This window comes from Petromyzon marinus, chromosome 39, assembly GCF_048934315.1.
Source record: "Petromyzon marinus isolate PM22_M1 ecotype Great Lakes invasive population chromosome 39, UKy_Petmar_22M1.pri1.0, whole genome shotgun sequence".
NCBI classification, from domain to species: Eukaryota; Metazoa; Chordata; class Hyperoartia; order Petromyzontiformes; family Petromyzontidae; genus Petromyzon; species Petromyzon marinus.
The window spans coordinates 17,443,325-17,467,456 of NC_133705.1; the positions used below are offsets into that span (position 1 = coordinate 17,443,325).

The 24,132-nt window shown below is 51.1% G+C and overlaps 1 protein-coding gene across 4 annotated transcripts in view; it reads left to right on the forward strand.

The window, feature by feature from the left end:
* Window positions 1–3,358: 3,358 nt before the first annotated feature.
* The window catches only part of LOC116950467 (uncharacterized), a 38,524-nt gene continuing 17,750 nt past the window's right edge, over window positions 3,359–24,132 (forward strand). The window contains exons 1-4 of one of the 4 annotated variants that reach the window (XM_076072975.1): window positions 3,359–4,134; window positions 4,594–4,760; window positions 5,002–5,187; window positions 10,555–23,665. In XM_076072975.1, coding sequence (XP_075929090.1) covers window positions 16,393–17,310 — 918 coding nt within the window. In that variant the 5' untranslated portion in view covers window positions 3,359–4,134; window positions 4,594–4,760; window positions 5,002–5,187; window positions 10,555–16,392 and the 3' untranslated portion in view covers window positions 17,311–23,665. Of the gene's footprint in view, window positions 4,135–4,593; window positions 4,761–5,001; window positions 5,188–5,584; window positions 7,632–10,554; window positions 23,666–24,132 lie in introns of those variants that run through there. The other 3 variants (XR_012946433.1, XR_004404025.2, XR_012946434.1) reach the window with 3 other exon arrangements.

Sequence of the window (24,132 nt, forward strand, 5' to 3'; positions counted from 1 at the left end):
CACAGTAAATATTCACAGTATTCATTTACAGTTTATTTAAAGTGTTCATTCACACTATTTATTCACAAGATTCATTCACATTATTAATTCACAATAAATAGTCACAGTATTCATTCGCACTATTGTTTCACAGCATTTATTCACAGTTTATTCACAGTATTCGATCGAAGTATTAATTCACAGTATTCATTCACAGTATTCATTCACAGTATTTTTCGGCGATGCCTGCACTGGGATGCTTCACCAATCGCGTGTTGTAAGGGGTTTCAATAAAATGAAATAAATAAAATACAGCGCCTTCGTGATCTCGGGGTGAAAGGTACTTTAGAGGTGTCTTTGACGATTACGTGAGATGAAATCAGATTCACCAAGTGTCTGCACCCAAGTGTTTGCACAAACCAACTTGCTGTACTGCATTCACAATCTCACAGTATTCGCTTCACTTCACTGGGCAGCGCACGGCAGCCTTTGGTAAAGAACCCGGCCGTGAGCATCGAGCCTGGGTTTGAGTCCGTGTTGGGGCCACGTCTGAGTCTGCGGGTGGGTCTGGTGCTCTCACTGCTGCGTCGACCGTCGGGAGAGCGGCCTGCACCCTGCACGAAGACGACTCTTCACTGCCGTCTCGCCTCGTGCAATGCCCTGCGGTCACAACGTGCCAGTGCACGACCGGCACCTTCTCACAACACCAACGCGTGTTTCCCGGAACCGCCCAGAACGGTTCCTACTCCCGATGCTGCGATGTTCTCGCAGAGAAAAGCAGGCGGTGATCCCGGACCGCAGGAACGAATTGGTTCAGAGCGGCTGTGCGCTGCGGCACACGTGCTGTCAGTGGCTTGCGTGTGTTTCGAATGTTGTCCACCACGTTTTGTAGAGCTGTTTTTCACATTTGCATTCCCGCGCTGTGATGGTAACAGTCTTTTAAGATGTGCGCTGTGATGGAATAGAACGTGGCAATTTCCCTGCGAGTCACTTCAGGCATGCACACTGCCATTTTTCATTAAACGCAATTGTGGAGGCAAAATCATTTTTCCCCCGGGCTCGTGGAATTGCCACGGAAACGTTTTTTTTCTCTTTCAGAGGCCGCCGTCTTTGTGCTGCGAGGCACGTGGCGAGAACAGATAGCGGTGACCTACGTTGTCGTTTTTTTTGCGGTATGAATGCCGGGCGTGCGCACGGCCGTAGGTGCTGATCAGAGCCCACACCTCGCAAGGAGCAATCGCACCATTTGCGCCCGGCGTTCGCATCCACGCCTCTTCGTTTTATATTTATTTTGCTTCCTAATTATACAGCCGTGCGGCGTGTCTGTCGTGACCTGGCTGACTCATGCACAATTCACAAGTTCCTCTGCGCCTGGTCGCTTTAGCAAAGTGGGAGTTGCTATCACAACAGCGTCGGAGAGTCACGGCGAGCGCCGCGGTGCGTAAAATGCAAATCGCCCCGCCCGCCTTGCGCAGGAGCTCCTCGCAGCCAATGTCATAAATTACACAGCGTGGAAATGAGTTCCCAGTTAATTTTATTTCTGAAATGAATTAATTGAGTCCATTTATTTGTATAAGGCATTACCATATGTTTCACAGTATGCCCTGTAAGTTGTGTATGCTGTCTTGACGAGTGCATTCAGAGCAACGCATCGAGCATTTTCTGAGGCTTTCTGGAGGCTCCGGGAGTCCCGCGTTAGAATTCCTCGTGGGGCCCCCTCGCTCATTAGCGACAAAAGACAAAACGAGTCTCGTCGTGGGCCCTTTTTTATGTGAGGCCTGTGACAATTTCCCCCTTTGCCCAAACCTCCGGGGAGTTCTGGGTATGTCCTGAAGCCAGTCTGCGACATTCGCATCACGGTAAATAGCCGGTGAGAATAATTTCCAACAATATACTGGCCGAGCCGGAAGGCTGGCGACCACAGCAATGGACACGTTTATCCGTTCATTTATCTCACCACAGGGGGCAGCCTCACGGATCTGACGTACGAGGGCGGCCTAATTGATCTTCTGATGAGACGGCCACGTTTTCTAATCTCTTTGAGATGGTGCCCTGTGAACAATAACAGTCCACACGTTCAGCTCCGTCGACAGCATCGCGTGTGGGATGCAGTGGTCACATGACACGCACGCCAGCCACGCGAAATGGAGTGGTGCCTTCCTCCCGCTGTCTGTGAGCAGCAGCAACAGCAGCGTGCTGTCGCGTGCTGTTGTTGCTGCTGCTCATTCCATTCGTGTTCGGCCCGCGCGACGCGTGGTGCTGCTGTGATGGGGGTTCTCGTCGTTGCATTTTAGCGGGGTTTAGAATTGCTGTAGAGGCTTTGCCGACCTTTGAGTCTCCACTCGAGTAGCAGCCCTGACCATTCTGAAGATTTCGCTCTTGGAGGCAGTGTAAGGAAACACGAACTGGGATATTCGGCACCATCAATGGAGATGATATTGCCTAAAATGACCGAGCAGACAAGTCGCCTCCTTCACATATCTGTCTCTCCACGTATAAAATACTTAATTATGTTTTTACACATTCCATCAGCTGCACGGCCTTCTGGGATTGCATAATTTCCTCAGCTCTGATACAACACAAGCTAAGACAATGCCGGTGACGTGAAGCGTCAGACGTTCACTTGCAAATTCACTCTCTCTGCTAGCTATGGGCCCAAGTTCAATACAAATCTATGCAATGCATAATACACAACAACTGTTAGTTGGTTCGACGTGGAGAACGTAACTAACACAATGAATAAGCAGACACTTGCGCCATGACGCCAATGTGACGAGCGGGCGGATACAACATCAAGAGACGAGAGCAGGGCCCAGGGGCCTCTCGGCTCTCTCTGACAAACAGGTCTCCTACTGGGGACGAGAGGCTCTCTCTGACAAACAGGTCTCCTACTGGGGACGAGAGGCTCTCTCTGACAAACAGGTCTCCTACTGGGGACGAGAGCCTCTCTCTGACAAACAGGTCTCCTACTGGGGACGAGAGGCTCTCTCTGACAAACAGGTCTTCTACTGGGGACGAGAGGCTCTCTCTGACAAACAGGTCTCCTACTGGGGACAAGAGGCTCTCTCTGACAAACAGGTCTCCTACTGGGGACGAGATGCTCTCTATGACAAACAGGTCTCCTACTAGGGACGAGAGGCTCTCTCTGACAAACAGGTCTCCTACTGGGGACGAGAGGCTCTCTCTCTGACAAACAGGTCTCCTACTGGGGATGAGATGTTCTCTGAGAAATGGGCTCGCCGGTTTCGGGGCTATTTCTAGAGGCACCGCGACCCCCGCTCGCTGCCGCGCGTGCTCCCCGTGGGACTGGAGCGCGGAGAACGCGAACCGCGGGACCACAGGGCCCCTGTAGTCCCACGTGGGCACGTGGAGCGGGGTTACTGGCGCCTTTTGCATCGGGGAGTGCGAATTGGCCCGCTCGCCGCGCGGTGTCTCGCAGACTCCGCGTGCGTTCGTGCGTCGGCTCAGAGACGCGGGCGTTCACGTCGCAGGGGAAGTGCCTGGCGCTCTGAGATTGACATAAACGTGAGTTCGAGATAACGCGTTATTTCGTGGCGACGTGTGCGCGCGTCTGTGTTTATTGCTGTGTAACATGGTAGGCAGAGGCAAACCGAGACAATTACCAAGGGGAGACGGTGGTCCCTAAATGTCAAGCATTTCAAAAGGGCCCCCTACATTAATGCCAAATCACAACCCACCCAATGTATTTTCCCCGGTAAATATCCACAACACAACAATGGCCGGGGTTTCAAGGGAGGGGCGGGCATCGTCGCCCACATCGCGCCCACCCTTGGATCCACATCGCCCCCACCCTTGGATCCACATCGCCCCCCACCGTGGCACGTGTGTCACGTGGTGCCGGCCGGACAGCCAAACTGCGTTCCATCGCTCGGCAAGCGACAGGCGCCGAACTGCCGTGGCTCGCAGCCTCGGATGGGCTTGGCTGTTTGGTTACACACAGGTGCATGTCCAACCGGCCCGGGGGATGATTAAGTAATGACAATGCTATTCACTTGATTGGTGGGAGAGGACATTCGTTACCCAGGGTGTGCCTGGGTAATTGGCTCAGCTGCTGCTGCGGTATAAATGGGCAGTGGAAACATAGAGAGCTGTGTCTGTGTCGCGCAGTTACTGCTGCAGATGGCGATGATGACGGTAAGTGTCCTTATGATGATTATGATGACGACATTGTGAGCCTGTGGATTATACAGTACGCAATAAATACGCCGCACAGCCCTGTTGCGGAATTGGCCTCACTGGGCTGGAAAGGCGCCCTCCAACCGCCGAGCGTGGCCTTGAAGGTGCTCAGCGCGGGGAGGCAGCGCGCCGATGTCCTCGTGGCTCCCACGTGCGGGAGAAAAATGTCACCAAATGGGCTTTTGAAGGTTGGCGGAGATGAAACAGAGCTAAATAACAGCTTCCTAAGTGGGTTATAGATCGAATATCGCTCTGGAAGGGTGCCGGGGTTAACAGACGGAGGGATGTGGATGGACCGTGCACGGAGCGGAGTGTGACGGATAAAGGGGCACGGAGTGAACCGGGAGATTCATTCACCGAGAGGCATTAGGGGCCTGAGCTCCGGCCGTGACCCCCCCCCCCCCCGTGGATAAACAGGCAATAAAGCGCAGCCGTGATTGAGCAGCGGGGGCGGCAGGCCGAGTGATGGTGTCCCGTCCACAAGAGAGAGGAGAGAGGCCAGGAGATCCCCTCCCAGCTCTCGGAGATTTGTTACTCGCACAGATTTCGCACGGAGACGCGGAACACCGCAAGCAAGTGTGAAGGTAGAACATGCGCCAAATGTTTTGTTCAAGCTCGGTGGTCCTACATTTGTATAACCTGTCAACTATAAATGAGCATTTGTACATGTGGAATGAAATCGGAGTACTGAGTATCCGGAGAAAACTCAGGCGGGTGATGAGGGTAAACCTTCTCCCTTCATCGATATTTATTAATCCACTTCCTGTACTACCATACCGTGATCAGGAGATGACCAGGCTAATTAAGTCTTTGTTACCTTCACAGAACCAAACCTTACCACCATCATCATCGCTCGCTTTGACAAGGAACAAGCCTCCAGGCACAATCCAGTGATTGAGTTGAGCGGCTGACGGGGGAATTCATTTGAGGCTTCCTCAGGCGGGAGGATCAAGCTGGGTCACGTCGTGTACTCACATGGCGCCGGGTGTTCATTGCATTGTGGCGACTCAGGTTTGTGCGATTTCGCTTATATGAGCCTCGCCCATTTCTACCCAAATTTGCTACATGCGGTATGAATTCACTCATGGGGCTATGCGGTCGTGCGTGGGATGGCACTGTGTGTGTGATGCGTGGACTTGTCGGCAGGCAACCGTCTTGTGCGTTTTCGCTTTCTGCGCTCCTTTTATTTTTTTGAACGCATCTACCGCACGGAAACCTCTCTTAGCCAACACAGTTTCGACTACGAGTCTACGACGTTTCCGCAGACAGACGGGAAACGGCATTGAACATGTACTGCTGCGGGACCAGTGGGTTCCAATCGGCACTTGTACATTCACACTCCCACCGCTGCCTCTCTCCCCCGTGACCTCCCCCCCCCCCCCCCGTACCGCCGCGTGTGCCGAACCAGCCCGGGGAGCCCCGTCACGGCCGCGCCTGACGCTGACACGCGGCCTGGCTGCTGCTGCCGCAGCGTCTCGGTAATTGTCTGTCACAAGCCCGTGGCAGCCGCTGCTGGATGAACTTTAATGACGTCTCGGGCCCCTCGTTGTAGCGACCGCGCTGTGATACGGGCCGCGTCGTGCTTAGAGCCGGGGACGCGAGCTCGGGGAGCAGTCGGCTCGCCGCAGTCTCTGAGCGAGCCCAGGCGAGATTCGGCGCCGTGGCTCCCTCCCTTATCCAACAATCCTCGCTGGAGCCAGATGATGACTCAAGGGCAGATCCGGGCAAAGGGGGTTATTGGTGTTTTCAAAACGAGACTGAAAATGCCACGGAACATTCGTAGCTCTGCAGATGTTTGCCCGTAGGTGTGTGGCCTCGTAATCACTTGGAGCGGCTCGCCCCGATAAATATACACACACACATATTGCATGTTTATATATTTATATAGGGAGTGAATATAAAACCCGGCTCCTGTTTCCATCTCAACACTCCGCCGGATGATTGATGCCGATGATCAAAAGGAGAGCTGTAAGGTATCACCTGCACAGCGACGTGGTGAAAGGCGCTCGCTAAGCTTGTGCCAAGCTACGTGCGCGGTGGGTACGGCGTGGGGTGACGAGGAGGCGCGCTGTGCCGCGCGTGGCGGGCAGCAGGGAGGTCATCCACGCGCGACGCCGCTCGCGCGTGGACCCAGAGGCGATCGTCGGCATCCGCTTGATTGCATCGCAGTAAAGGCGCGCGGCAGCTGTGTATATATCGAGCGGTTTCTTGAATTCTTCTTCAGTAACCGTGGTCCCTCTCGCGGGTTGTTGCCGGCTGCTATCAAACGCGCGGCGCGTGATGGATGTTGCTTCCGCCAGGGAAACGAAAGGGAAGAGGCGGGGGGGTTGTGCGCAGGAGGTGCTGCTCATTATCCCGCGTCCACCGGGGGAAAGGCGGAACCCATGGCTCTACTGACGACGATGAGGAGGGGGGGGGGGCTGCGTGGTCAACGACGAGTTGGCAGCCTTCCATTAAGAGCGTCTTCCTCTGCTTATTTTACAACTAAACACATTGCGCTTTTCCGTAGCGTACGGGATTTTGAACCCTGCAAAACGAATCCATTTAATTTTAAATTCCACGGGACCTTTGCTGATCTCATTTTAAAGCAGCCCCGGGATAGCGCGAGAGTGCATGAGGAGAGTAAATGGAAAATTAAACACACGACCACAGTCGTGCAGTTGTTGTCATGCACCCCCAACGATGGCCAGCAGAGTAGAGACACTGTGGAGTCTGCGCGCCTTCATCGGAGGAGGAAGAAGAGCAACACGACACGAACGCTCTCATCAAGCCCGCTCGTCGTGCCCAGCAGGCCTCAGACGTTGGCATCCCGCTCCTGAACCATCTTGGTGCCATCGTGCCCAAGGCTCGAGTCGAAGAGCGAGTGGCCTGCGACCAGGCACGTCTGGTGGAGGAGAGGAGGCGCCGACTGCGACCTCCCCCCCACACCTCGCGTGGCAAATTGCCCCCTCGGGGAGGGGGGGGTGAAGAGCTGCAACACAAATCCGGATGCGTGAGTGAAGGGTCGCAGGTGAGAGCAGGGCCATCTGAGTCGCAGCAGACTGGCGGCAGAATTTAGCGCGTGGGAGAAGGATTGACGACACGAGCGAGCGTGGTGTCTGAGCACTCGGTACTGTGTGCCATGGGTGATGCCTCATTGGGGTTGAAGCTTAAAAAAAACAAGTTAATTCAATTGCTGAGCACAGGCCCACAATGTAAAGCGGCAGCAATAAACGGCACTTGAATGAATAAATAACTTGGGGGAGGGGGGGGAAGAGGTTGGGAGGAGGATATTCCAAAGTGGAGCAGAGCGAGGGAGGAAGCAGAAAGTGCGATGACCTGCAGTTTGGTGGTTGAACAGAGAAGTGGTGCTGGTTGTTGCTGGCTGCGAAATGTTGTGGTGTTTCGCCGTTGGGCTTGTTCAGCACGTGGTGTAAATAAATAATTTCGACCGCCTCTGCCTGGTGGGGCTTTTACCACGGGGTTTCTGGACTCGTTCCCCAAGGTTTAACCCGATAACCTTTCGATTGGTTGAAACTTAGGTGGAGGTACAGATTCGTACGTGATTGAGGGGGTGTTGATGTTGTCTGCGCGTGCTAATGCGTCATCTGGAGGTGTCGGGCGTGCTGTGATGCGCGTTTTTATAATTTCGCCAACAAAACGTGTGAACCATAACCACAGCACCTGTCCATTGAATCGCTTTTTTCGAGTTGTTGCTGAGTAGTCGCACATTCGCAACTCGCTTGTTGTGTGCACAGAGGCGGCTGTAAAGCGACATGATTTTCCAGTGGTTGTGGCTACGCTTCATCCGGCCCGTGACATCGATAACAGAGAACCCGGTGGGATTCTCGAGCGCTCTGCAACAAGACGCCCGTGTTGCAGCGGAGAGCAGGTTTAGGGTCGAGTGAAAGAGGGGTTCACATCAAGTTCAAAGTCCCACCACTTGAATCGTCCTCAATTCCAGTGCTGCTTTGTAGGCGGTACGACAATTTTAATTAGTATCGTCGTGAAGATAAACGATAAACAAGCCAACAATACGCCTTCACATCTATCCCTCCACGTAAACAAATATTTATTAACACATCCAATCAGCCACACTGCATTCTGGTAGTGTATCATTTCATTAGCATTAGTTGAACGCAAACAAACTCTGGCCCAGATTGAATTGTAAAGATCTGGAAGTGCATTGCCATTGGCTCTAGCAAGCCTGACTGTTGATATAGAAGCCGGTCTAGAGTTTGCTCGTGTTCAACCAATTCTCTGAGGGCCTCTCGTGTCGCTGCACACATCCGTCTAATTAACATGTAAATTATGACAATCAATAAAGAACGAGAATGCGTCGTGCGAGCAGAAACCCCATAAAATAATACTGTCACGTTCAACTCCTCCATGAGATGGTGGTCTGGACAAGGCTGAGCGCGTTGTACAAGCGGTGGCGGCAGTCACGAGGCATGCGAGGCAGATGGATGGGAGTGGCGCCTCCCTGCTGTTGTGGGACGTTTGTCCAATTCGCAATAATATCTCTGTGCTGTGTGTGAGCGACACGAGCACTGGGACCGTGACGGGCTGCAGGGCGCGCGTGTCCCCTCCTCGTTCCTTGTCGCCTCGCCACGAGTGCTGTTTCACCTCAGCTGCCGCTCTCCCCGCGTGCAGGCGCGGGGCCCGTTTGTTGTCCCTTATCGCGCCGCAAGGAGCACGCAAGGAGCCCGCTCGCTCGCTCGCACACAGAGCGGGCCCCGGCTCAGCACGCGAGGGACGGAGAGGGGGGGGGGATACGCGCCGGTTGCATCTCTTTACTGGAATAGGCAAATGCTCAGACTCTCCTTGTCATTCACGGGGCCCTTATCTGTAAATAGCAGTGCAGGCCTCGTTAGCGACACCCGAGTGACGTTCGAGGCGGCGAGAGCGACGCACGTCACCCGTGCCGTGACTCAGCCCGTGCGCCGTTCAGCCCCGTGACGTTAACCTACACGGCGCCGTGAACCCGCAGGCTGTTAAAACCTGCATGTCGCGTGATGTTAATTCCTATGGCGTTGACCTGAACAACGTTAATCTGTGACACTAAACGAGGCAACGATAAACTGTACTCCATTATCATGGGGCCTCCTTTGCCAGGACCAGAATATAAGAATAGGGTTTTCCCCTTTTTTTCTGGCAACAAAACTGAAACCTTTTTACGAGGAATCATGTCTGCATTAACCACAATACATCCTCTGGTCTAACACCGTTTGAGACGAGGCTCAAAAGAAAGCTGTCTCTGGCGTGGACCTATCGGTTTCAAGAACAATGCATATATTTTTTTTATTTAAAGCTTTCGTGACTGCAGGGATTCATATTCTTGTTTCTTTACCGAAAGAACCAAGAATATAATGTATATATTATCAGTGTTTTTTGTTTGCATTCTGACCACAAGTATTCTGGTTAATGCAGACATAATTCCTTGTTAAAAAGGTTTCGGTTTTGTTTCCAGAAAAAGGGGAAAACCCTATTCTTGTACTCCGTTAGCCAGTCTCCTGTCAACCCATGCAATGCCTGTGATGTCGACCTGTGTGTGCGGCGTTAACCCATAGGCGATTAACCTGCATGCCGTGAACAGCTGCAATAGGAAGCCCCGTTGCATTGTTTTAAACCACATGCCATGAACCCATGGCATGCTGTTTGTGCCGGCGAGGCGAAGCAATGTCCAATAGTGTCCCACGTCTACATGAGTAGGGTTTGTGGATCACGCACGTTGCGTGAAGCTCCATATCCCAGGGCGTCAGTGGCGCCATCGTCTGCCCTGCCAAGGTTTTGGCAGTACAGCAAGTAGAGTGGATGCAGCCTCTCACCACCTCGCACGCCACGCAGGGTTACTCCGCTTCCTCCCTCGTGGGTAAACGCTCATTAATGGAGTTGGTCAGACATCCCAATGTAGGATCACGGAGCTTGGGCATTTGTTGGCGCCGGTTCTGGCTGCCTGGTCTGTGGTTTACCGCGCCTCTAATACGAAACCTGTGCGCTTTATAAACTCCACGACAGGGTTTTGGAGATGCAAATGTGCATACACGACGGGATATACAAGTACCATGTATGATGATTTTATTAATGATGCCTAAGATATCAGACATACGGGTGGGGCCGTTGAACGTTCAGTGCAGGCGATCATCACTTTCTCCGAGAGGTCCCATCCGGTTTTCGAGGGCGTCTTCTTTCACCAATACTGAGCACAGACGTCCAGCGGCCAGCAACAAATAGCTCTGTCAATGTTAAATAGTTAAGAACGAGAACGCGTTTCTTGACTTCAGCAAGGCTCTTTACTTTCACAGCTTGGGGAGAGTGACAATAAGCTGCCGTGTGCTGACTACACACGTGGCTGGCATTGAAGAATAATTCGTCGCTTGGATGTGTTTTACTCCACAGGGCCCGCATGTTTTGAACTCTGTGTGGCGGGTGGCACAGGGGATCGAGTTCAGAGGAGACTCGGCTGGTTGTAGTTTGTGAAGGAATAGCAGCAGCGTGGTGGAGTCCGTATGTTGAACTTCTTTTGCACCGTACGTAACCAACCGTGCTAATCGGAGGTGCAAGTGAAAGCTCCGACGCACACAGCACAGCAATGAGGTTCACACGGACCGCTGATTCCTGACAGATTGGACGGTGCCTTCTGCGATTAAAAGCACCTCGTGAGGATTCGTACGAGAACGCGCTGACGTCATAGCAACCAGGTGACTGGTGGTGATTCGTCAACGTGAGCAGACGCCTCGCCTCCTTCATCCAACCGTTGCGCCACATACAAACTAACATTAAAGGGGTATATTTAACACATCCCATCAGCATGTCCTTCTGGCAGTGAATAACTTCAGAATAATTTGATCAATAGTCGCAAAAAGAAAGCACGAATGCTGGTGAGACACTGAATATCAAAGTCCCAAGTTTGCGTTCTATAACCACTGCCGGTGAAATGATGCACTCCCAGAAGGCGTTGCGGCTTTTGAGATGTGTACAAACAAATGCGATTTTATTTTTGATTTGGAGGGACAGACATGAGAATGAGGTGGCCTGTGCGTCTCCAGGATTGTGAAGGAGTTCAGGTGAGCCGTGCGGGCGTGGATGTGCACCTGGCCTGTAATCCAACACTGGAGGCAGCAGCGACGGTTGGTGGATCACACAAATGTGTGATGTTCTAGATTTGAAGCTTTCGTGACTGCAAGGATTCATACTCTTTGGTTTTATTCGGTAAAGTCACGTAGATAAAATACAACTTTACCGAATAAAACCAAAGAGTATGTGTGATGTTCCTTTACCGTGGTTCGTTGAGGAGGAGCCAGAGCCTGGCTTGCCACACAAATTGTATTGCTGATCTAAGATAATTTTGAAGCGAATGATACAAATCTGGCTCTATTTTAAAGGCGCTCAGCCAGCACGTGCGACTCAATCCCAGTCCCTGCGTAGTGCTCCCGTGAACTCCTCTTTGCCTGTTCCGTCTGGGGAATCGAGCGTTGCCCCCTCACACGCGTGGGGTTTTTCTGGGTGCTCCAGTTGCTCTGGTTTCCTCCCAAATGTATGAATAACTCCACAATTGTCTGCTCATTTATTGCGTTACACAACGAAACTTATTTCGTGAAATATTCACAGGGAGTATCTTATCGACGTCACAGCATTAAATAATCATTAGACTTTATATTAAAATATACAAAGCTAATGTTCGTTTAATCACCACTTGAGGTGAAAGAGGGACTGTCGAGGGAGCCTGTGGATAGTCGCTTGTGAGAGCGTGCGGGGCTGGCCGCCGTGCGGGGCTGGCCTCTATTGGCGAGCCCCACGCAGGGACTGGGATTGAGTCGCACGCGCTGAGGGCCTTTAAAATAAAGCCAGGGTTTTCATTCGCTATAAAATTACCTGACATCGCCAATAAAAATGTAGCTGCGCCAAAAGTTAGTATTGCTTAATTTTATGGAGTACAGCAATCACTGGATGATAATTAATATAATTTATAGTCACAAGTAATCACCTAGCCCGGCACATTTGTCGCTGCCTTTTGAAAACAAAACAATCGCCTGGATGCCGCAGTTCCCATTGTGTACCAACATTTGCATCTGAGCAGCGTACGCACCAAACGATGTGTGTGGACGTGTTGTGAGCGCGACTTCTTCCGAGGTGTCGTTATATTTTATCACATTTCAATGGTAGTGAAAATTCGGTGGCGCGCCTTTCCAAACAATTTGCTTTGTTCCCGCAGCGGAGTAATTTTTTTTATTTCATTTCGGCAGCTTGCACGCCGCCCTAATTGGAACGGCATTAAAATGTAAATCAAAGCAATCTAAACCATCTTGTTTAATTTGCGCTGCATGTGCAAACACCCTCCTGGGCTGTGATCAATTACAGCATCGGCGGATGAGTCTTTTGCACAGGTGGAACGGCGACCGCTCGACCGGTCTGTGTCAAAAGTGACCCCGTCTCGGGGCACAAGGCTTCAAATACAGATCTGACAAACCTATGAACACACCCCCATTCAAATATCTCGGCTGAAAGCGGGCGGTGTTCCGTCGGAATATATGGAGTCCAGACGCCGGATTGTCAGCGCTGCCCCCCTGGCTTCAAAGGTCACGAGATCTAAAGAGGGCATTTGCCTGCCACTGGGAGCTGCCGGTGGGTAATGTCCGATTTGCTTCTCTTTCGTGAACGGGCTCGTCCGCTCTCTTCATCGGGCAGCGCGCGGATTGCGTATCGCAGTCTCGCGCATCTTCAAGAAATTTGTTTCTGCTGCCGAGCCGGGAGATGGGATGGAACCGGCGTACCCCTAGATGGCAAGTCCGGTACGCTGACCTTACACCACCGCTCTGGCAGCTCCATTGAAGAGCAGTTCTACATGCAAACGTCGAGCCCTCCTTAGAAACGAACAGTGTTCTTTAACATAAGCGGCTTGTTGAAATTAATCTGCTTGCAATCCCTTGCTCATTATTGTAGGATTAGCTGTACTTGCGGACCTCTTCTCATTGCCCATTGTTGGCGTTTGATTGGAAGGAAGTCCGCGCAGCGCCCTCACAGTACACATCCTTGTTTCGTTTCTTACAACTTCTGCTCGCAGGCACAAAGGGTCTAAACTTCAATCGGCCAGCAACAAACGGCTATTTTAAATTTGCAATAGATAAGAGTAAATGTTTCAAAGTTCAACATATTTCTTGAAATCAGCAGGGTTATTATTATAAGAGGTTGGGAAACGAGACGATGGGAGGGAATTCCAAAGTGGAGGAGCAGTGCAAGAGATGAAGCAGAAGTGAGGTGACCTGTAGTGTGGAGAGGGGGTGCGTGGTGTGGGGTGCGTGGCTGAGTGAGCGTGTTGTTGTCACCTGCAGCGCGACCAATATGGATGATAATGGTCGCGAAAGCATGCGTGTTAAACTTACGCTGTGGTTGAGACGACACAGTCGTCAACAGAGTGAACGGTGGACACGTGGCAGTAGCGATAGGAGACGACTTACCGTCAGCGTGCGAGTGATTGGAGTGAATTAGCGAGTGCTGGATCGTTCATCAACTTAACAACTTTAGAATCTATCGAGTAGAGCAGAACGACTATGGAACGGATGCTGCTCCACACGTTCACTGCTCGCATGAGCCTCGGCTGCTTCGCTGTAGTGAAATGCCGTCCCAGTGACTTACTTTTATTAGAATGCATGCAAGCCACTGGATGCAGTGTGTGGGTAGCTGCGGTGTAGGGCGGGCAGCTGTGAATCTGCAGCGCTCGTGGGTTGAGGACCACGCTGCCCTCCCTGCGTGCCAGTCACGAAACTCAGCGTGACGGGATTGTTGTCTTCAATGTGATTCGCATTTCTATTTATTCTGTCGTGTGGAACTCGAAAACTTTGGGTACATCACCTCAACACAAATTAAAATAATATTGTAAATCGTTTTCCATTGTTCCGATATTGAAGTAATTTGGTGACGTGTATCAATAAAATAATAATGTGATTGTGCATTTTGAGGGACAGACATCGAGAAACGAGGCGGTATTGTCTGCGTATTGATCAAGTTGTCAGAGGGTGAGGTGAAGATTCACGACGCACTGCAGTGGCACCGTCACTGAGGGCCTCGTCGGAGAGTCTTCGCCATAGGGCGACTTGACGCACTTCACCCTTGGTTTGGCCTCCCGTTACGTCAGAGCGCGCGGTGCTGAACGCGGGGCAATGGTCCCAGTGGGTTCGTGTTGACCAGCCAGGGTCCTCACAGACACGCGGCCGCTGTGTGCACACCCACGGGCACGCGGCATGAGATGCAGCGTGTCGCGAGTGCGTCGACAACAGGCGGGGCTGCCGGGCCCCCCGTGTCCCTCTCGTTCGCGGGGGATGAGTGACAGTTTTAATAAGCACAAAGTGCCCTTTAGCACTCGGCAAAAACATGCATTACTCTTTTATTAAAATATTTCATCTGCAAAATTCCTTGACGGAGCATCTCATTTGCCAAGGGTGTTTAGGGTGTCGATTGACACACAACACAGCAAACACTGTAATGTATTTGCGAGTGTACATACACAAGACAAAGATCCTCCTTATAGACTTAACACACTTTTGAGACAAGTGCTGTTAGCGAGCACCGATGAAGGTTGGCACGACACACGAGGGGGTGGGACGCCAGAACCACGCCCGGCCACCTTTTTCTCCCCAGTGCTGATGCTTACACACTGCATCAGTCACACATTTAAGGCTGAGTCGACCTAGGAGAGACCCAGGACCGATTCAAATATTCGTCTCTAGTGCCGGCCGTGAGTGGGAATCAAACTCGAGTGGCCAGGTTCGTAGCACAGCGCGCTAAACGCTACACTAGACCGAAGACACATAAACACATTAACGTCTTAAATTTAAACTGTGTGTATGTAAATCTTGATTCAAAGCTTTCGTGACTGCAGGAATTCATATTCTTTGGGTCTTTCGGTAAAATCACGTAGATAGGTTCAAAGAAAATAACAAAAAACTATGACGTTTCGATCGCAACACAAACGTTCGTCATCCTGATGACGAACGCTTGTGTTGCGATCGAAATGTGACTTTACCGAAATACTCAAAGAATATAATAGTGTGTATTAATATCTCATCCATTGAAATGCATCAATAAAAATAATTTGATGGAGCACACCGCGGGTTTTGTGTATAATGCACTCGTGATGTAATAGCTGTGTGAGTGAGTTTGAATAAATTATAAAATATCTAATACATCTATCTATAGTCTTATTTATCCAGCAGTCGTAGGATTATTCAGGAGAGTCCTGCATTGGGTTTTTATTTGAAGACGTTTCCAGCCAAAGAACGGAGAACTCACGTGTGCGAGGGGACAATACTATCGCCCTAACAGATGGAAACAGATGGCGATTAGTCAGTTTGCTGTTCTGTCTCCCGAAAAGCCAAGTTACGCCCATGGGAAGGGAGTTTCACAACAGATCTGTGTGTGATCCACCAAACCTCGCTGCTCTCGGCTCCACAGTGCTGGAGTACAGGCGGAGCCAGGACCGCGCGGCATCAGATTGAAATTGGAGATGTAAATGATTTGAGACCGGTTGTACGTGCGAGTGTGGGAGATCGTTTCGTGCAGAACCATATCTGTGACTTAATGAGATTGCCTGTTGGAGTGCTTACTCTGGGGACCATTTAAACTGTTATTATTTAAGGACCGATTAAGTCCAGGGCTGAAAATATCAGTGGGGGTATGCACGGAAGAAAACGACAACTTTTACAAGTTCCGCCACAAACTGTGCCTTACTCTGAGCTGCCAGCTTGAATAATTGAATCACACGCGGCTCTGTCACGGCAAACACGCACAGCCCAGGCCCCAGCCAACCGATGTTGTGGTCACTCTGAGTGACCACTTCGGATGCATCCTGTACAACACAAGCTGCCAGCGGGATCCATCGAGGCGAGGATTTCCTTTCCGCGCTCGGCTCTGTAAAGAAACGTGATTTGGTGCACTGGGCAGTTAAGCTGTCTCTTCTGCGGGCACGGTGGCCGTGGTTGCTGATAGCTGAGTCGCGGGCGCGTGATGCCAAGGTTGTGTAGTGGGACATTCCCTCGAAAGGATCCACAAACCATCAAGTTTGGTGTTCCACAAGCGATCCAACTTGCTCTCAGCCATCTATTTATACCATCAATGTGATCCAGGCCGTCCAATAATCTCGCTAGAGATACATATAACATCTGTTTACTGGGCTTGTTGTACCTGGCTCACCTGGCTTCACTGTTACCGTGAACTTGACTCTTGTTGATTCCTCCGCCCATGTTGAGAAGTCTCGTTCTACCAAACACCGACTGTTGGTTTCTCATCCACAGCGTGCACCACCACACTGCAGGTCACAACTACTCCAGACACTCGCTCAGCCACCCGCTCACCATACTGCAGGTCACAAATACTCCAGACACTCGCTCAGCCACCCGCTCACCACACTGCAGGTCACAACTACTCCAGACACTCGCTCAGCCACCCGCTCACCACACTGCAGGTCATAACTACTCCAGACACTCCCTCAGCCACCCGCTCACCACACTGCAGGTCACAACTACTCCAGACACTCGCTCAGCCACCCGCTCACCACACTGCAGGTCACAACTACTCCAGACACTCGCTCAGCCACCCGCTCACCACACTGCAGGTCACAACTACTCCAGACACTCGCTCAGCCACCCGCTCACCATACTGCAGGTCACAACTACTCCAGACACTCGCTCAGCCACCCGCTCACCACACTGCAGGTCACAACTACTCCAGACACTCGCTCAGCCACCCGCTCACCACACTGCAGGTCATAACTACTCCAGACACTCCCTCAGCCACCCGCTCACCACACTGCAGGTCACAACTACTCCAGACACTCGCTCAGCCACCCGCTCACCACACTGCAGGTCACAACTACTCCAGACACTCGCTCAGCCACCCGCTCACCACACTGCAGGTCACAACTACTCCAGACACTCGCTCAGCCACCCGCTCACCACACTGCAGGTCATAACTACTCCAGACACTCCCTCAGCCACCCGCTCACCACACTGCAGGTCACAACTACTCCAGACACTCGCTCAGCCACCCGCTCACCACACTGCAGGTCACAACTACTCCAGACACTCGCTCAGCCACCCGCTCACCACACTGCAGGTCACCTCCCCTCGCTGCGTCTTCCCTTGCACTGCTCACCTTTGAAATTCCCTCCCATCGTCTCTTTTTCCCCAAGCTCTATGAATAACTTTGCACAATTTTAGAAACGTGTTCCAACTCTTCTCGAATAAAATTTTGATAGTACTGTTTGTTGCTGACCACGTAACATTGTGGGTCTGCGCTCCGCAACGGCGCGAAAGAAAAGCACGGCTGTGGATTTCATGGTGGCTTTAAAATGTGGGGGGCCTGGCAGAGGCGCGGAGGCCGCGCGTGGATGGAGGGGAGTGTGGTTGGCGACCTCGCCCCCTTGGGCTGTGCCCCCCACCCTGAGCTCTCCGACCTCACCCCTATCGCGTGTTGATTTTGACGACGCGCCACCAAAACCCGAAAGTGAGACGCAACGGCGCATCGCATACGACTTCTCCTGTGCGGGGTTACCGACGTACCGAGAGTAATCTGGCGCTCTTATTGGCCCCATGAGGCACATCAACTCCCACTTAGCGCATTCGCGATCTATTACATCGCGCTCGGGAGGTTGCAGTTACGCAATGGAGAGAGTGAACCTCGGTGCTGAGAATCGCAAAGAGCCAAGCGAAGCCGCTGTTGCTCTGCGTCGTACTCCTCACGGCCCTCAAAGTCCCCACACCCGAGCAGTCGCACGTGTTTCGCCGTCGTCGTTGTTGGTGGTGGTCTTCAGAATGTCCGTACTACGCGAAGTCGAATTGCGCGCCCAATGGCGCCCCGGTCAGGAGCCTCGGCAGCAGAGCGAGCTGCTCGCAGTCGGAAGGGTGTGAGTTCGCATCTTGGTTTGGGGTCAGACACAGCCCATCAGAAATGTACAATGTTGGAGATACTTCTGCCGCCGCCATAGCAATGTGGAATTTTCGCCATTGGCTCAGGACTGTGAACAGGCGATGAGTGCCAATGCCCATTTTTGAGCAGAAGGAAATCACTTTTAATTTTCGTACTCAGTCACAGCTAGAGGGCAAACGCAAAACCTCGTGATCTTGCTCCAGTCTTTAAATACATACACTTGCTACTTATACGAAGTACGCTTTGTGAATTGTGTATAAGTAAGCTAGGATTCATCCCCTTCCACTGTGTTCCACGCATTTACAAATTGAAAATCAATTGGAATTGAGTGTTTTAATTAGAACTTCCTGTCAATTCCAGAGCCTTTGGAGTAATGCGGTATTTCACTGAAGACATTACACAGATCAATTAGTGGGTCCGTATTGTATGATCCACGAACGGAGTATCGGACGGAATCAATGGAAATGGCAAAGTGAACACTGAACGAGAGTTCTTCATTGCACGAGTCAGAGGTGTGGGAGCCGAGTTCGCTTCCAGTTGTCGAGCACAGGCCCAAAGTTCCAAAACAACAAGCGACCTGTAATAAACATAACGATCAAAGTCGTAACGGTCAAGAGTGTTTTTTAGTTTTAGAAATGTTATCATAAGAGCTTGGAGAAATAGATGGTGGGATGAAATTCGCGCAGTGCGGGGGAAGAAGTGAAGTGTGCTGTTGTGACCTGCAGTATGGTGAGTGGGTGAATGGGTGTGCTGTTGTGACCTGCAGTATGGTGAGTGGGTGCATGGGTGTGCTGTTGTGACCTGCAGTGTGGTGAGTGGGTGTATGGGTGTGCTGTTGTGACCTGCAGGGCGGTGTCGTGGATGAGACGAAACGGTCAGTGTCTGGTAGACAGTACTCAACATAGATGGAGGAATGAACGAGTGAAGATCGAGGGAACAGTAACCGGTAGTCGTGATAGAAGAGTGATATAGAGGCGGGTGGCAGCCAGTGAGCGAGCAAGTGACTGGCGTGAATTGGTGAGTGAATTGGAGAGTGCTTGATCCTCGATTAATCTCACCGCTTTATGTTGGCTATCAAATACAGCGAGGAAGGAACTGGCTGCAGGATGAGTAATTATATTTATTATGCCGTAGCACATTTTCCTGAGTGATTTTGTTTAAACTAGGAACAGCTCATAATTGTGGAGCTGTCCTGTGCTATGAAGTGGGACAGGGTTCGTGATCTGTGAGAAACCTGTCATCATTAAAGATGCGTGACTAGCCGTTGGAACAACATTATCTCCCATAGTTTGCAAAATGTTTGCACAGAAATTAAATACCGCGATGATGGACTCATGCTTTGATTCAAATATTGAGACAACCGATTTGAAAACGTACAGATCCATTTGAGAAGTTAAGGCACGCATAGCACTGGTCCATGAACATCGCTCGTCATGCAACCACTGGAACACTGAAGCCAACCGGCATCCGTGTGAACAACGCAGGCCTCTACCACCGGGCACATACATACTCCCCGTCATATTATGCTGAATGCTGATGACTATCGAATCGCATTGCGTGTGGACTGTGCTGGCTACGAGGAGACATTTCACTCGGTGAGAAGTGACGCAGTCCTCCATGCTTTCGCAGTCCGAGGCCCCTTCACTTGTTCAGAAGAATGTCTGGCTACGTTGAGATTTCACGAAGAAAGCAGCAACGTACAAGAGACGATACAAATACCTCCCCTGAAGCCTTAACATACTTCTGGGGTGAGTGCTGTGAGCGAGCACCGAATGAAGGCCGGCACGGCACACGAGGGGTGGGTGAACGGCACCACGCACTTTCGCCAGAGTCATTCACAGGAACGTTGCAAAATATTTCTGAACATTTTATTTGAGGAATAAAGGCGCAATCGTAATTGAGCAGAACTTCCCCACCTCCAGATGTGTTGGCGACGCAGTCAAATAAAGAAATGCAATAAATAAATAAATAAATGGGGTGATGCACGAGGGATTGCAGCAAATCGAAATCGGAGCAAATAAAATGGAAATTGGAGCAACATCAACCAAAGAGATATCAGACCGACATCGTGAACAGCGACACATCGCTCGGCATGAACAGGAGAGCCTGTGATCACGTCATGCTGCCAGCCGTGACAAACGGATGTTAAACACCGCCATCAACAACGCTGTGTTCCAAACGGTGAAAACCACACGAGAAATAACCAAAAACCCGTTCCCATGCATGGCAAGACACTGAGACCTGTGCTGCAAATAGAGTAACATGGAGACGCGAGGAGAAATGCAGGGATTGGACAGATAACGCATGCAAATGTCGGATTGTGCTTGGTGTGAAAACGAAGTGGGCTAGCGCAGAGTACATCACCAGAAGACATTAGCTCGGCGGATGAGCGAGCTGGAGAAACTATGGCAACCAAGGGTGGACACGATTTGACTTAAAAAAAGGCCCACGGCAAAACTACGATGAAATCTGGATGCAAATTCAAGAAACCTCCTCTGAGTGTTCGATAAGACCGCTTCTGTCTGCAGAGTTTCCCAGCCGCTTGAAGCCAGCGTGCGCTCTTCACATTTCATCCAATTTTGTGTAAATATTCTCCATTGGCTCAACTTGCCTTAATCTCGTCACTCTCCTTCTTTAAGAACAATTAACTTTTCACTTTGCCTTGTTCACGTTTTTTTTAAATTAAGTAATGCACTTCCAGAAGGCCTTGTGGCTGATATAATGTGTACAAAAATAGTTTTTGATGTGGAGAGGCAAAATATGCACGGGAAAGAGGCGTCTTTCCAAATGTCTCCATCGTGACTCCTTCCCCACGACGCCGCCACCGCCGCGCTGTCTCGAGGTCGTTTTCAGCGCGGATACCGCGTCCCGGCCACGAGAGCGCTCGCTCCTGCACTCCTCCCCTCCTGTGCCCCAACCTGCACTCCTCATCTCGTCTGGGAGTTGCGAGGATTAAAGGCCACGCGCTTTCTTCCCAGCGGTCTTCGCATTCGTGGATTCAAATGAACAAAAGAAATGCCGCGAGAGATGTCCTCGAGGTAAGAACCACGTGGCCGTCCGGGCCATCTGGCGGCCGTTGCGACGAGGCCCCCCCCCCCCTTCCCCCCGGGGCAGCGCGTGTGCCCTGGGAGAATTCTCTCCGAGAGCCCAGATTGTAAATGGCTTTGCTCATTTAGAAGCGGCAAACAAATCCCCATACATTGCCGAATAAGCCCCGAAGTCATGGCATCGGCGGTGGGTTTGCCATATGCTGTTGCTTGCGCGGGTCCCTGGCAGGCCGACAGAACGGCGGACGATGATTGAAACGCCGTGTGCCGGTTCTGCGACGCAAGCCCAGGCCGGCCGGTAGCAAGTCTGGCGACACATTGCGGTGTTTTAAGGGCTCGCTCAATTACGTGAACGTACAAAACACCCAACTGCTGTGCTGGGCTGTCTAATTGGCGATATCAACGCGTTGACGTTTCCCGTGAGCACAGTTTGCCCGGCATCTCTGGCTAGGTGCTGTCATTCCTCAAACACCCGGAGAAGGCTGCACCCACACACTCCTAGTTTGATGTTTGCATTGAGTTCTTGCCTTGGGTTGCAACGTGTCTGGGTTTGACCTGAACAGTGCGGGTAGCGGGAATTGATTTGTGCCAAGATCTGCTGGTATTGTAAAAAATTTGACATTACACTGCACAGTTTTGATAGTTCTAGGCCGAGCGAGACATTTGGATAGTTTGGATCTCGAGTGCAAAAGGTGAGGCGCCTGGTACCGCCCCTCTCCTGCTGCAACAGCAAAACACCCGGCGTGTACCCCCTGGCCTCGAGTGAATCGCCGTTGGCTCTTGGCACATTATTATAAACCTCAACGGAAGACCGATCAGTCATTGTTGTGGTTTAAAAAAAAAATTAAGAATAAATCGATGAATGCCAATTGACTGCTGCTGCTGCACGAGCATTTACGCTTACAGAACGTCAATGTTATTTGTGCATATCGAGTCGGAACAAAAACCTCCACAAGGATCGCTCCAATTGGTAATTCCTAGATGAGCGGAATGACGAGAGCACAATGAGCCGGTGGTTGGCCATCTCCCTGCCGGACACGGGGCTCTGGTGCCTGCCAGTTTCTCGAGCGATAGATGCCGGCTACACCCTGCGCTGTGGCCAGGGTTGGATAGCCGGCCCGGCTAAGACCACGGGTCTGTCCACGGTGCTCGTATGCGTTGTCGCGGTCTTTTATTTTTTAATACAGTGGCTGGGCGCCGGCTCAAAGGCAACCTCACTCTACAACCAGGGTCCCGTGACCCGTACCGTTCGCTTTGTGCGGCCCGTGGCCACACAGGGCCTACCACTTCTAAACAGCCTGCACGTGGCTTTATCCATCATTGCAAGCATGTTAGCTGCACTTATCAGGTCGGCATAAATTAAGTTATTCCTGCTCGAATGAGCATTCATGTACTGCTCATATATTTACAGCCCTGCGTCAGTGGTGTAAATGTCACGTTCCTATGGTGGGGACGAGTCTGTCCGTAGGGAAGTAAACAATTGTACTCATTTCATTGACAGAGGAGGGATGATGAGCCGAGTTAACTTCGCAACCAGGGTTTGAACTCATCACCTGCCAAAAGTTTTTATTAGTCGTGATGCGGGTTACCCGGCGATGTCTCTAGGCAAGGAACGCGTCTCACACCCCTGGTCTAAAGGCTCTGGTAATGGGTTTTGAGATTTCTGAACCTTACACCAAACGCCGAGTGGCAATCTGGCTCGTGGTAGGGGTTTGTTTTGGTGAGGGCAGAGGGCATTTGTGCCCAGAGGGCATGGCGAGTCTCCCAGAGAAATGGGCGTGATCGTTATGGCAGGGTCTACGAGTCCACCGTGCTCTGTACAGTAAACCGTGGAATTAGAATAGTTACATAAATGCTTGCAATTTTCAGTTTTTTTTCTTTTCAAGCACGTTCTCTCCTGAACGAATGTATTTAGTCGTTACAAAGAAAAAAATAAGTAGATTTGCATCATAATAACAAAAAACCCCAACACCCATGCACAGCGCTAAGCTCTGCTTTTGCACCCAGAGACTCTGGTCTCGGTGAGGCTCGGCTGCTTTGAACAAAGGCTCGTACGAGTGTGCGCGCTTGTCAGCTCGATGGTAGTGGCGCGGTGAGCACCACACAACGAACCCGACGTTTTGGCGTTCGATTCCCGCTCCTGCCCAAGATCAGTGACGAATATCTGAACCGGTTCTGGACCTCTCTCAGGTCGACTCAGCTTGAAATGAGTACATGGTGTGATATGTAAGCCTCAGTACTGGGTAGACAAAGGCGTCTCGTGTACCGAATTGGCCTTAATAAGTTCTCGCTAACAGCACGTGCCCCAGCAGCCTGCATGGCTATACAGGGAATCTGTCTTTGTTGTATGTTATTCAGATTATCCTCAGCGATATTAAACATCTTTTGCTTGAGTTATATGACTTACAACCCTGTTAATTTCATATTTGAATTGAAAGTAATGTTTGTTTACATTTTTCGCAATATCTGTGATCATTACACACGGAGAACACCCTTTGTGGAGTGTTTTGTGAACGACAAATTAAATAGGCGATGGTGGTGGTGGTGTGTGTGGTGGTGGTCGTGTGGTGAGAATGGTGAGAATGAGATCCCACCAACAGCCTCGTTACGAAAACCAACAATATCACCGATTCGACATCTTCAATCGAACCAACCAAGCGGGTTTCCTTAAAACCCTCTGCTGCTAGACCACCCAGATTGTATGGCTTACCAAAAATCATTAAAGAAGGTACACCCCTTCGTCCTATCGTCTCCACCATTGACTCACCCACCTACAAAGTGGCCCGATTTATGTCTGAGACCGTACAACCATTCACTGGTAAGACCACCTCAGCTGTACTCAACTCAGCTCACCTGGTATCGTTAATTAAGGACATCTCACTATCTCCAGGTGATTTGCTCGTTAGTTTCGATGGAGTCTCTTTGTTTACCAAAGTTCCTGTGCCTGACACCATTGCAATCATTGAAGATTTGGTCCAACAAGGACTGAATGCTGATGTACCGGCCC